Genomic DNA, 13768 nt, shown 5'->3' with positions numbered 1-13768 from the left:
TGCTGTTTGTCTTTATCTCCCCAGTCAATCATCGCAGCAGTGATTCATCCAACAGGAACAGCCACACCTTCAACTGTCGCATGTTGATCAACCCTCACACCGACGGCGAAGCCAGGCCGGCGTCCGACCAGCAGGACGCGTCACAGCAGAAGTACGAGACCATGCAGTGTTTCGCCGTCTCGGAACCCAAGTCTATCAAGGAGGAAGGAGAAGGTATCGTCCTGCTTTGTCTTTTTTTGTCTAACTGTCTGATTTCATTCCTCTTTTTCTCTGTCTTGGTGTTGAACTGAATCTCTTGCTCTGCCTCTCTCGAGTTCGTCCCTCTTTTGTTATTCCACGTTTCCCTCGTCCTTCCTTTCATCCATGTTCTCTCTTGCTTGTACTTTTCTTTTTTTTTTCTTCTCCATCTTTCAATCTCTGTCGTGACTTTCTGTCCTTTCCCCATCACTTTTTCAATCCCAACTTTCCAGAGTCTCTTGTGTACTGTCCTCCTTTCATCACCACTCCTCTCCACTTGTCCTCCCATTTACCGAGAGAGACTAATTAGTGCATGGCACTTTGTCATCCTCCCATCTTATCTTATCACACACACATACACACTAGGGAAAAGAATCTGTCTGGCACTCTAATTTTAGATGTCTGACAACCAGATATTGTGCCAATCTCTCCCCCGACAGGAGGAGGATGTCTGGTGGACAGACGGAGGGGCTGAAGGTTGACACTGAGGTTGAGCTGATGTTAAATCTCAGGCTTAGTCTCATATTAGGAGGTCTTGACATGATTGTTGACGCGGAGGTTAACGCATTAGCCTCAGCGTTGTAGCTTCATTTTTGAAGAGGTGCACATCAGCTTTCAGGGCTACGTGCAGATGTTTTGAAGCATACATCTTCATGAAGATACAGACTGAAAGCCAGACAGCATGATGATAATTGCCTTGTGTTTTTAACGAGGAAAGCTCTGAAGCTACGACAGGTGGAGAGCCAGCACAACACCACCTGAGAGATGGAGACAAATGTGATAAATCCTGCCGTGTTAGTTGGTGAAAGGTTATTTTGATTCTTTCCAATCCTGCAGATTTCCAGTCGTGTCTCATCTGCGTGGCGAGAAGAGTCCCCGTCAAAGAGAGACCTGTGATGCCCACGTACGAGAGCTTCACCACGCGGCAGGACCTTCAAGGTAGGACAGAAAGAGGAGGTTCTGTTGATCCGTCGTGTGATTAATGTTGCGGGCTGGAAGTCTTTGCCCCACTTTAAATACGGACAAACATCTAAAAACATGACAGTAATCTATTAACATTAAGGTTTTCTACCTGTCCAGGTAAGATCACGTCCCTTGACACCAGTCTGCTCCGTGCCACCATGAAGCCGGGCTGGGAGGACCTGGTCCGGAGGTGCATTCAGAGGTTTCACCTGCAGAATGAAGGCGAGATCTCCTTCGCCAAGAAACACATGCAAGACGGTGAGTACGATGAGCTCACTGCCAGTTACAGCCTGTAGCTGATCAACAGAACTTATCAAAGACGTTTACAGCTTGGTTTCTTTTTAGGGAAACAGTTTGTAAGAAGCAAATCATCTCAGTCCTCTTACGATGTTGTTTTTTTAAATATGTTATGTCTTTGTCTCCGTGCAGTGTTGAGGAACGGCCATGCGCTCAGCCCTCTGTACAGATTCTCCCTGGCAGACGGCACCATCGTCTCCGCTCACACCAAGAGCAAGCTGGTCCGATCTGCAGCCACCAACGAACCGCAGCTCTACATGTCGCTGCACATCCTGCACAGGTACCAGCCACTCGCTCTCTAGACGCTTTTAGACGGAGCACCGAGCCGCCAATTTGCCCGTCCTTTTGACGGCTTTTCCGCCTCGGAGGGTACACTTATTTCCACCTCGCCTGCTATCTAAAAACGAGGCGGCAATGTGCCGGCCTCTGCGTGAGGTGGACGGAGGTGTCGATGACCTGCACTGTTGTGCGACCCACAGCCGGGGAGTTTTAAAACCAGTAAACAGCTGATCACAGCAGTCAGTCCATCACTTCATCCGCGGACATTAAGATGAGCAACTGGACAGCTGCTGAGATCCAGGAGATGCAGCGTCTCCTCGGTCTCTGTAGCTGTTTGGTTGTGTTAGCTTGTTGTTGTGTCGGCAAGCTAAGAACGGTCGCTACTTTCAAATTAAAAGCCCCCCGCTAAGAACCCAGTTCTAAACTCCAGTGGGGTGCAATGTAAAGCTCTTATTTTGAAGACAAATTCGTTGTCACTGTTCACAGCCCAACTTCGAGCTTCACGTCACGTCACATGTTTACGCCTACCTCAGAGGCGGCTTTTGGAAAAGGAGGAATATCACGCCTCCGATTTAGAAAGACAGGCCGGCACATTGCCGCCCTTACCTTGGAGAAAATGTGCTGCCTTTTCTATCTAAAAAGGGCTTCTGACTCTGTCTTTCTCTACAGTGTATGTAAGAGGTGGCACATTTCACACTTCATACCACTCTCAGTAACAGTAGATGCACTGATAACCTCAAAGTTTGAGGACTTTCCCAAAACTAACCTTCCAATTCTGATGAAATCATAATAATGAAAGATAACTGATATTATTTGCAGCTGTTCCCCGTGATTTATTTCCCTCTTGTCGGTTTGTGTGTTATCACATGTTTCTCTCAGTGTTTGCAGTTTCCCCCCCCTGATTTAGACAAACTGGAGGGACACAGTAATGTAGTTTAAGAACAAAGAGCCTGTTATTCAGAACCGCCACCACATGTATTGACAAAACTGACACAAGCGCTACCAGTCAGTCCAGTCTACAGTATCTCCGTCCCTCCCTCCCTCCCACCCACCACCGGGAGCGACCGCGACTCCACTCAGCGTCCAGCCTTTGGTATGACCATTCAGAGTCAGCAATTGGACAGCGGTCAGAAAACAATGCCAGGACTGTTACCCGGAGCTTTCGGAGATCAATGGCGAGAACTTGGCCTTTTTACTTCCACAAGTTTCACATTCAAAATTATCACTGCAGCATTCAGCACAATCGGAGCTTTGTGTGTGTTTGGTGTGGGGCCGAAGCCGACCCATGTTTTAAAAGCTCTCTCTCTGTTACGGCTTTAGACCTCGTTACAACTTTGTTTTCTCAGTTGTGTGCACTGTTCCAGAGCCGCTCTCTGTTTCATGTTATGACACAACTGAAGCTGAAAGAAAGGGAGTTATTTAACCTCTCTGTAGTGTAATTACTTTGTAAAAATGTGCTTCCTCAAATAGAGAGTCACAATATCACTGATTGTTTTAATATTGGGCCATGCTTGTTTAAGAACCAGTGCCAGATTTGGAAATTATATGGCTTAGATTAATATTAAACCTTGTCAGGAATTATGTAAAAGTGGTTGGGGGTGTGGTTGACACAAACAAATAAAAGCCAGTCCCCAAATAATGCCCCCGAGGAAAAAAAGGGTTGATAAACTGTAGCTGGCTGTTATTATATATTATATGGAGGCCACTTTAGATAAGTACGGAAGCCCTAAACGGCCATGCGTTCATACATTTTATTTCCTCCGTTTTCCCGTGATAACGAGATCATTTTCTCGAGATCTCGAGATAACGAAACTTTGTTTTCTCATGATAACGTCTTAATTTCATTTATTTTCCCGAGATAACAGGATAATTTTTGTCGAGATAACGAAACGTTGTTTTCCCGAGATAATGATATAATAAAGTGTGTGTGTGTGTGAATGAGTCACTCAGTTAGTGTAACGACTGTAAATGACCTTTAATGTGATAATTGTTAATAAGAACATCTTGTTTTCCTTTAGTTAACTGATATTCTTTGAAACCAGGTTATTCTTTGATTAATCATATTAGACACTAAATGCGGGACTTTTATTTTGAAAGCGTCTCGCTGTGAATCGAGAACATCTGTGTTCCTGTGAATCGCGTGTGTGCGTGTTTGAGATGTGCCTGCATGATTTTTGCTGAACGTGATGAAATGATTAACTGAGCACCTGCTGATAAAGGGAACAAGCTCTTACGGTGTGTCCGAAGGTGTGTTATCTCGGGAAAACTAAGTTTCGTTATCAAGAGATCTCGAGAAAATGATCCCGTTATCTCGTGAAAACTGAGAAAATTAACTCGTTATCTCAGAAAAACTAAGTTTGTTATCAAGAGATCTCGAGAAAATGATCCCGTTATCTCGGGAAAACGGAGGAAATAAAATATATGAATGCATGACCATTAAGGGCTTCCGTAGATAAGTATGGATACTTATCTTCAGTGTTGTTGTCTGATTTCAGTCACTGTGGGTGTGTGTTAATCTCTGAGACAATCTTTATTTTAATATTGTACAAGCGCCAGTATAAGATGGCAGTAGCTACATTTCACGCGCCGTATTGGATCCTCGCAAGTCAGGGAACATTATCACCCGTAACACCCGCGCTGTTTACTAACAACATCATTTCCAAAATGTCTGATTCATGCGTCTGTGTTCTTTTCCTTCAGGGAGAACATGAGTGGCATGACCGCAGACCAGGGCATGGCCAAGCCAATGACGCCAACCAGTGTGAGCGGTCCCTCCCCTTCCCCTGATGCCAGTGTCACCAGCAACACACACCACTCCACCGCGGCCTCAAGTGGCCGTGGTTTCGGGGCGGCATCAGGTCGGGCGGCCACGCCTCAGGGAAGCAGCCACGCGCTCAAACTGGGCAGCCCCTCAGCGCACGGAAGCCCCAGCGTCACCTCAGGGGTCCAGGGCGCCATGTTGTCTCCTCGTCATCGCCAGAGCCCCAGCATGGCAGCTAGCAGCAGTAGCTGCGGTAGCCCTCACCTCCCCCAACATCCACCGGGTTCCTTCTCTCCTGCAGCCGGCCTCCACTCGCCAGCATCTGTGTGCAGCAGCACAGGAAATAGCCAAGGGTTCAATTCCCTTAGTGCGCTGCAGGCCCTCACCCAGGGCCACAGGATTTCCCAGGGACTCACTGAGGGCCAGCATCCAGAGTCACCTGACAGAAAGCCAATCGGCCTTCAGAGCCCTCTTGACAGTAGCAGCGCTGGAGGCCAGCCAGCCAAGAACAATCCCAGCTTAGAGGCTGACTTATTTGGAACTTTTGAGGAGCAGCACGACTTGTTGTCATCACAAAGCCAAGAGGGTGAGCAGGAGGAGGGGAGAGACGATGACCCTGACAGCTTTGGAGGTGATGGAAGCTTAGGGGAGCTCGGCGACGCCCAAAATCGCCTTCTGAACACAAAAGGGCACACTAAGCTGCTCCAGCTCCTCACCACCAAATTAGAACCCTCTGATCCCTGCTCACCAACGCGAGCACTAGGGGATGACCAGGACTGTAAGGATGGTGGGATCGGGGGTATGGGTGGGGCCGGGCATAACAACCACTCCACCTCGTTAAAGGAGAAACACAAAATTCTCCACAGGTTGCTGCAGACCAGCACCTCACCTGTGGAGCTGGCCAAGCTCACAGCTGAGGCTACCGGAAAAGACGCCATCGGTCCAGAGTCGGCATCGGGGGACAGCATGGCCGCCCTCGGTGAACTGAAGCAGGAGCCGGGAAGCCCCAAAAAGAAGGACAACGCGTTGCTTCGCTATCTGTTGGACAGGGATGATAACGGCATTCTGGATAAAGCCATCAAGATGGAACCCGGCGAAGGACCGAAGCTGTCCAATGTTAAGACCGAGAAACAGGAGGCGGGTTTCAACATGCAGGATCAGGTCAGTGTTGTTGACCGTAATACTCCTGCTTAGTGCTGTAATGATTGACCTGTCAGTGGATTGTTGCTGGATAATCTTGATCTCGATCATGATTTAAGAAATGATCCACTAGATGCTAGCGTGTAGCGGTTTAACAAACATAGGCCATGACGGGAGGACGTTGGGATGGATGGGTTGATTTATTTACAGGAGGCCAGAGTTCAGATAATAGTCACTGTGATTGTTTTTTACGGAACTTGTTATTTTGAGTTTTGGTTCCTTTTTATATTGAAAATGTCACCGATGTTGCATAATTATCGTTGCTAATTTCGAACATGGAATGGGAACGTGTTGTTTTAGAGCATAGGGGAGACCAAACACAACATTAAGAAGGTACAGTATGTGTGTGTTATTTTGGTATAGTAACTAATATAGTAGCACAGAGAAAGCTGGGCTGGACTTTGCTCTCTCGTCTTCATCCGACCCCTTACTGAAAACAATCACCCCTCAGAATTTAGTCTTACAAATTTTACCCAGGTACTTCTGACTGCTAACTCACTGCAAGTTCACTGAGAGATTTAGACTCCCAAAACTATAATCAGCTCGATATTTTTAGTCGAGACAACAGATGTGTTGCAGAGTAAAGTGTTGATGAAGGTTCTGAGTCATACAGGTCAGGGTAATTCAGAGTTCTGTATCGTAGGCAACTGGACTTGTTTGAGTATCTTGAAGATGTTTCACTTCTCATCTGAGGGGCTTCTTCAGGAGGAGTTGCAGGCTGTTAAACTCTGTGTGGGAGTGTCCTTACAGAGTCGTTAAGGACACGTGTGCGCTCTGACTTTCAGGGTCGTTAGGGCCACTTGTGGGTTTAAAAAGTAGTGGATAAAATTGTCCCGGTGGGCATTTAAATGGAATACGTTCAAGAGTCTGTGTGCGTGATTAACACGTTTCTCAGATTTGATTCAGACAGATAACGACGCAGGCTCACAGCACTCCTCCCTAATTGATTTGAATATGGGTCGGACGATTCACGGCTGTGGTCAGCATGTCTCCTGCTCACCGCAGGCAGGCAGGCAGCTTGAAAATGGATGGAATGGAAGTGTAGCAATCCCTCTTTTTGATGGCGTCGGCTGCGTTTAAACACAACAAAGCGCAGCCACTTCAGAGTGTTGTCTGGCTTGTTTTTTTTTAAAGCGCAGGTGCTCTGAAACAGTTGAAGTGAGCTCCAGGAAGAGGCTGAAGGTCGGACGACTGAGGTTCAAAAGTCTGACAGTAGTTGTGCCTCCGGATGGCGGAGGCTGCTGCCGGCGGGGAGGTTGCCATTCAGAGGCTCCCGTCCTGGATGGTTCGGTTTGAAGTTTTCAGATTAAAGTGTTGCTTTGTTGAGTTTGTTTTGGTGATGCCAGAAACTTGCTTTTTTTTCACCCTTTCCCGACCATTTCACTTCCGTCCTCGCTGTTGTTTTCTGACGTGCTTTACTCGGAGAGGTACAAACTTCTCCTCCGTTCTTCTCTCCAGCGCAAAGAGGAATTTAGTTGATCTTTGACCTCTGAACCTGGCAGGAAACACAAGGCAGTGCACGTCTCTGTGGCGGTTACTTAGGAGAGGACGGCAGCAATCTCCATTGAAAGGAACGGCCTGTGTCGGTACAATGTTGCTCTTGTTGCATTTGGTATGAAAGAGTAAATTAAAAGTAAAAGGGATCACCGGTAAGGTTTCTACTAACATCTAGTGGCAGCGTTGGGAAACTCCAGCAAAGTTTGCAAACTGTAGTTATCTGCTGAAATCTCCGATGTTTTTAAAGCTAATTTGCTTCCTTATTTACTTGGAAGCAACCTGTAAGCTAACTGGTACGAGATCAGACGTGACACCTGAGCCTGCATATCATCACAATGTCTGGTATGCACCCACTGTAACTGTTTACACTGACAGGTAGTGCGAGCAAGACTCACGCTGAGGTGGCACCGCTCCGCTCAGGCTAGCAGTCAAAGCTAAAGTAATTGTGCTGATATTCAAAGTTGCAGTTTTGTATTTGATTGTTCGTAAACGGACAGATTATTCGAGGAACAATGCGACAACAGTTCGGTTTGAAATAGTGACCAACGACAAAGCTTCGGTAGACAACACGCTGCCCTTGATGTGTCTCTCTGCTGTGTTCACTGTGTGTGTGTGTGTGTGTGTGTGTGTGTGCGCTGTGGCTAAACAGAGCTGTGGCTGTGTGTCTTACTGTACATCACACATGACCTCATTAGTGCCGGCGGTTTATTTTTAGCTCCTCTTCTATTCATCAGCCAAACGGCCGGAGGAAACCATTCCTGTCAGTGCTGTACACAGTGTGTGTGTGTGTGTGTGTGTGTGTGTGTGTGTGTGTTGCAGGTTAGATTACACAATAATACTGAAGGGGGTTTTCAGTTTGCGTCAAAGGTGGATATCAGATTTTTCTGTCAATACGTGAAATTTTCTTTTCTTCTAGTTGTTGTTGTTGTTTCGCTTCTCATCCTGATGCCATTTAGTTATTTCATGTTGACTATATTGACTAAACAACACAGAGTATGAATGAATACTGTTTTCTTAATGCATATTTTATACTATATTCATATGTCTTGTGTGTAGCAGTTGTTTGAAGAATCCGAGCTTGTCAAAAAACACCTGAGCTGAAAGTTCCTCCTATAAAATGTCTTCAAATGCAAGATCATGTTTTAGAAATAAGGTTTTCCTTTGCAGTAAAATACAAAGTTTTCTCTCTGTGACGTTTTTTTCCCGGTGTTGAAATCGTATATTGAATTCAAGGATAATGCCTGGATTACCAATCAACATGAGGAAAGACCCAATTGGGGAAACACTGTAAGAGAAATGTTAAAAAATTCAGAAATCAAAATCAAAAATCAAATCCTGTGAGTGCGTTTTGGACTTTCTCTTGAGAATGAGATTTTTAGCCTTTGAATTTCAGCAGTAGTTTGTATTAATTGAGACCCAGAAGTGAGAAACTTTCCCAAAATAATGTTGTGGTTGTAGGAATGTGTCCTGTAATTTATGGAACAAAACTACTTTTCTTCTAATCCTGTCTTTTTCCTGCGGCTGATCTCAGTCCAGTGAGCTGGAGGACCTGCTGGAGGACCTGCAGAGTGGCGGCCAGCAGCAGCAGCAGCAGCAGCAGCAGCAGCAGCAGCAGCTGTTTGGGAGCCAGCCGCCGGTCAGAAGACCAGGCTCCTCTTCATCTGGATCTTCGTCTGTGCCGCCTAGTTCATCTGTGGACAAACAGACCATCATCAGCAACATCCTGCAGATGACGGACAGCAGCAACAGCAGCAGCCCCCCCAACCAGCACAGAGCCTTCCCTCCCATCGGCCCCGCAAGTACGACCGGCAGTTTCTGAATCTTTAAGATGTTTTATTGAATAAATCTTTATGAGAGAATACCTTTATCATATCTTTGTCTCAGGATATATAAAGACAATCTTATCTTCCGCCCAGCAGGCTTTAACAGTGCCAGGCCGGGCCAGCCAGGTCGAGGTGCTCCTCCGGTCAGGAGCGCGTCTCTAGACGGCAGCATGGGTCCAAACCCCAACGCTGCCAGGCCATTTCCTCCTCAGCACAGGAACAACAACCCCTACTCCTTACTGCAGCAGCAGCAAAGCATGATGGGAACCCACGCAGGCATGGCCAACCAGGCTGCGATGGCCAATGCAGGTCGGAAATAATAAACAGCATCCCGTCGATTCTGCCTTAAAAACACTGTTTTCATTCTGCATCAAATACACCGACACGTACAAGCTGACGTCGTATCTTCAGATCATTCTTTGTAACTTCAGATGTTCAGCACTTTGGGATTCATTAGTTTTAATTACTTTTAATTAATAAATCATTGCTGTCAACTTTGAGCTTTATTAAATGCAGATGAAGGATTATTTCCAGGTGGATTACTGAAAAAAAAATATAATCTTGAATAAAGTTATTTTACATTGGATACACATATTATTAAGTATTTGCCTCCTCTGAGAAAAATAAAGTTTTAAGTTACAAAATGACACCAATTATGTGAAATTCTGATTATTTCTGTTTTCTTTAAACCAGGCATGATGAATAACGGGTCGATGCGGGGCTCCATGCAGCAGGGCTGGGGTCCACAGGGGCCCATGGGGGGCACCGCGGGGCCGATGATGGGCCAGGGGGTCGGACCCGGTCGCATGGTCCCCAACATGAACACTGTGATGGCGACGAGAGGCCTGCCCGGGTCCAGAGCCATGGTCAACATGCAGATGATGGGCAACGGTGAGAAAGGAAGAAATTCACGCCGACGTCAAACTCATCAAACCTGAAATGATTCTGATGTTTCATGGGATCTTTTCTCCCCTTCAGAGATGGAGATGGCGACACCCGCCTACCCTCAGCAGCATGCTCCACCCAATCAGACTGCACCGTGGCCTGACAGAATGATGGCGATGGATCACTATGGAAACCAAAGCAGGTGCGGCATTCATTTCATCCTAAATCATAAAAGAAGAGTCAACCAATAGAACGTAGACACGAGCTTCACTTTTAGCGGTGCAGACATATTGGCCACTTTGACTCTGATGTGACAATAACACCGAGTTACCTTCCAGGCCGCCGTACGGCGTCCCTCAGGGGGACGGGATGGGTTGCTGCGGTACCGGGCCCGAGGGCCAGCCAGATGAAGGAGCCCTGCTGAGCCAGCTGTGCTCGATGCTGAAGGACTATGAAGGTCTGGAGGAGATCGACAAGATGTTGGGGATCCCGACGCTGGCTGGACAGGTGAGCCCCTTCAAACTGACCTGAGGAGTCGTCAGGCAGGAGAACAATATGAAGACACTTTGAGAGCATTTGGTTTGACTTTTTATTTTATTCCCACCCTGCAGGCACCCATGTCAGAGCAGGACCAGTACCTGGGCTCCTCGGACCCAGCGACCAGCATGAAGCCTCTCATGTACAGTCAACACTACGGCGGCCAGCCAGGCTACGGCGGCATGCCTCCCGACGGCGGCTTCCACGGCCCGTCTATGAGCGGCCACATGGGGCCGCAGAGGATGGCGCCCGCCGGTTACCACCCGATGATGAGGATGCCTGGGAGCGTGGGGCCCAGACCGGTCGGGATGAGGCCAGGAGGGCCGAATCCAGGAGTGCCACCTCAGCCCAACAACATGAGGCTCCAGCTGCAGCACCGACTCCAGGCCCAGCTGGTGGGTGGAACCAAGTAGTTTATAATTTTATGACTACTGGGAGGTACTATTAGTTGTAGCTCATATCCTTCCTGGAAAGATGGATACAAAAGGAGAAACTGAACTTTTTGATTCTTAGTTCTGCTGACATGATTCTTGTTTTATGCGTCTGATACTGATATTACAGAGCAAAACATTCTGATATCAATATATCAGCTGATTTAAACACGTTCTTTTGCAACAAATGTGATTATCAAACACTCGTGACAAAGATATTTAAATACATCTTTTGCATCACGGTCTCTAATGCAGAATACTGGCCAACATACACTCTGATACCTGTCGGGACCTTCTGAGTAAAATAACAAGACACGTTTTCTGTTTGCTCCCTGTAAACATTCTGAGGAAGTGTTGACACACGTTGAATCATCCGTTTATTCATCCGTCAATCCTCATTTACATGAAGCAGACATGGTTGTCTTCACAGGCGCAGCCTCCGTCTGCTCTCTGCTCTTTTTGTCTTTAATATATTTGATGCAGCAGCGCCGGCCGTGGTGCCGACAGGGTTCACCGAGTCCAAACAGCGGCAGCCAGAAAGGAACAAATGTGTTTCAGCTTTCTGCCTTCATCAGCAGTTCCCTGCCGCTCAGACACTTAGCAGTGAACACACATGACATGTACACACACACACAAATTAATACACTCTCATAAAGATAATTGCGCACACTGAATGTACCCTGTGACTGACTGTTGTTAACACACCTGACCCTTTCATGGCACTGTATGTACGGTGCCGTGTTCTGATCCTTTATTTGCTCTAAGTGTGTGAGAATGTAGAATACAGTTTGTTTTCCTTTTGTGTATTTTGTGTCAGTCCTTTACATTTCAAAAGGAGGGCTTCCTTCCTAATCTGAACGTCCATATTTACAGGTTTCATTCCAACGTATTTCAGTCTCGACTGCCACCTGGTGGAGAGCTGAGGGAAGACAGCTTGTGCATATTAACCTAAAATAGCTCTGACAAGTTAGCAGCTCGTTCAGATGTGAGACACGACTTTTGCACTTCAGTTGGCGCCGGTGGGGAGAGAGTGAAGGTGAAGTTTGAAAGAAAGTTCCAAATGAACCATCTGCCATCTGCAAACACTTGAAGGAGTCATTTCAGATGGAACTCTTTAGAATATGCTGCAAGACGGCAGTGATACAAACAGTGGATTTATTCAGTATCATCCTGAATATTTGACCCTTCAGAATATCAAATATAAATTTCAATGAATTAACGAATCACTCTGTCTGTCCCCGACGTAGAACCGTCAGCCGATGGTGAACCAGATGAGCGGAGTGTCCAACATGAATCTACCTCTACGGTCTAACGTACCAAACCAGGTCAGTCTCTGCATATGTGCCTTGAACACACTGGCTCATTTGCATATAATTTACTACCCATTTATAGTCCTGCAGCCTGTGAACCTCCTGATTTTTTTGTGTTAATGTGTCACCTCCCTGTGTTTCTTCACACAGGGAACCCTCAACGCCCAGATGCTGGCCCAACGTCAGCGCGAGTACCTCAACAACCAAATACGCCAACGCCAACAGCAGCAGCACGTGCACCAGCAGCGTGCCATGATGATGCGGACCCAGGGCATCAACATGCCGCCTAGCATGCCCACCGGGGGCGCCGCTCCCACGCCGATGCCCATGGGCGGCACCAACCCGCGGCTCCCGCAGGGAAACCCGCAGCAGTTCCCCTACCCGGCCTCCAGCTACGGTACCGGCCTGCCCTCTCCTCCTCCACCTCCTCCTCCTCATCCCGGCTCCTCCAGTCCCTTCTCCTCCTCTCTCTCCCCCAGCCATCATCTGACTAGCCAGGGCATGATGGGAAATGTAGGCGGGCAGTACAGCGGGGTTATGAGTCCACCATCACAGCACAGTGCCTTCCAGTTCAGCAGTTCAGGTATATTATTACTAGAGAACAGCCGCGGCATCACAGCAGTCTGTGTGTGCTTCGTGGGCGGTGTAGTTTCTTTTTCTGTTGTGGTGGCGGGAATCAAACATAATCATCTGTTCAGACTGAAATCCTTCTTTAAACTGACTGGGTGTAGTTGAATGTTGCATGATTGAGGTATTCTCTTCGTTAGATCTGTTTTTGTGTGCAAATCAACGATGTTTCTGCTCTTACACTCAAATTAACACTTTTTCATGATTTTAACTCTGTCATCAACCAATGAGGAGGCAGCATTCAGTCGTGTTTCTAGGAGAATAGCTCTTGCGGGGGTGCTAAAACCTTCTCTCTCCTACTCTTTCTTTTGTTTGGTGATGATTTTTGTCTTGTGTGCATGTTTAAAATCTGTTTTGATCTCGTTTGACCCCCAAAAAATGTTGCTTCATTGTAGGAATGAGCCAGCAGCAGCAGCAACACCAGGACCCAGTATCAGGCTTTCCATGTGGGGCCGCGACCCCGCAGAGCCCTCTGCTGTCCCCCAGGATGGGGCAGGGTCAAAGCCCCATGCTGCAGCAGAACCAGGCCCAACCTCAGGGGCCGAACCAGGGAGCACCTCCGGGCTACCAGGCGAGCACCGACCACAACGGATGGCCCCAAGCTGCCAACATCTCCACCAGCAACAGGTTGGAACAGATGCTCGAATCACCAGATCAACACGATTGGAGTCTTTTTGTGAGTGTTGTTGACCCAGATTGCCTCTTTACAGCGTGTACCCCCAACAGTCCCAGTCACAATACTCCACACAACCCAACGGAGGAATGTACAGCAGCAACAACAACATGAACCTGGCAGTCATGGCAAGCAACGGTGGCAACATGAACCAGATGTCGGGACAGATGAGCTCCATGAACACCGAGCAGGTGAGAGATGGACAGTTTGCTGTCTGTTTACTGTTTTAATGTTCATTTCATCATTTA

General features: G+C 47.4%; 1 protein-coding gene across 8 annotated transcripts in view; it reads left to right on the top strand.

Annotated features, from left to right (window-relative positions):
• Nucleotides 1–13768, top strand: part of LOC115572684 (nuclear receptor coactivator 2-like) — a 53455-nt gene that overhangs the window by 34171 nt on the left and 5516 nt on the right. For 5 of the 8 annotated variants that reach the window (XM_030403029.1, XM_030403033.1, XM_030403032.1 and 2 more), the window contains 15 exons: nt 25–213; nt 1075–1176; nt 1318–1458; nt 1630–1777; nt 4477–5698; nt 8766–9033; nt 9151–9366; nt 9751–9948; nt 10036–10144; nt 10281–10449; nt 10554–10874; nt 12158–12235; nt 12371–12803; nt 13243–13474; nt 13558–13711. In XM_030403029.1, coding sequence (XP_030258889.1) covers nt 25–213; nt 1075–1176; nt 1318–1458; nt 1630–1777; nt 4477–5698; nt 8766–9033; nt 9151–9366; nt 9751–9948; nt 10036–10144; nt 10281–10449; nt 10554–10874; nt 12158–12235; nt 12371–12803; nt 13243–13474; nt 13558–13711 — 3980 coding nt within the window. The remainder of the gene's footprint in view (nt 1–24; nt 214–1074; nt 1177–1317; nt 1459–1629; nt 1778–4476; nt 5699–8765; nt 9034–9150; nt 9367–9750; nt 9949–10035; nt 10145–10280; nt 10450–10553; nt 10875–12157; nt 12236–12370; nt 12804–13242; nt 13475–13557; nt 13712–13768) is intronic. The other 3 variants (XM_030403035.1, XM_030403034.1, XM_030403037.1) reach the window with 3 other exon arrangements.

The sequence above is a fragment of the Sparus aurata genome, chromosome 21 (assembly GCF_900880675.1).
Source record: "Sparus aurata chromosome 21, fSpaAur1.1, whole genome shotgun sequence".
Classification (NCBI taxonomy): Eukaryota; Metazoa; Chordata; class Actinopteri; order Spariformes; family Sparidae; genus Sparus; species Sparus aurata.
This window is presented reverse-complemented; position numbering and strand designations above follow the sequence as displayed.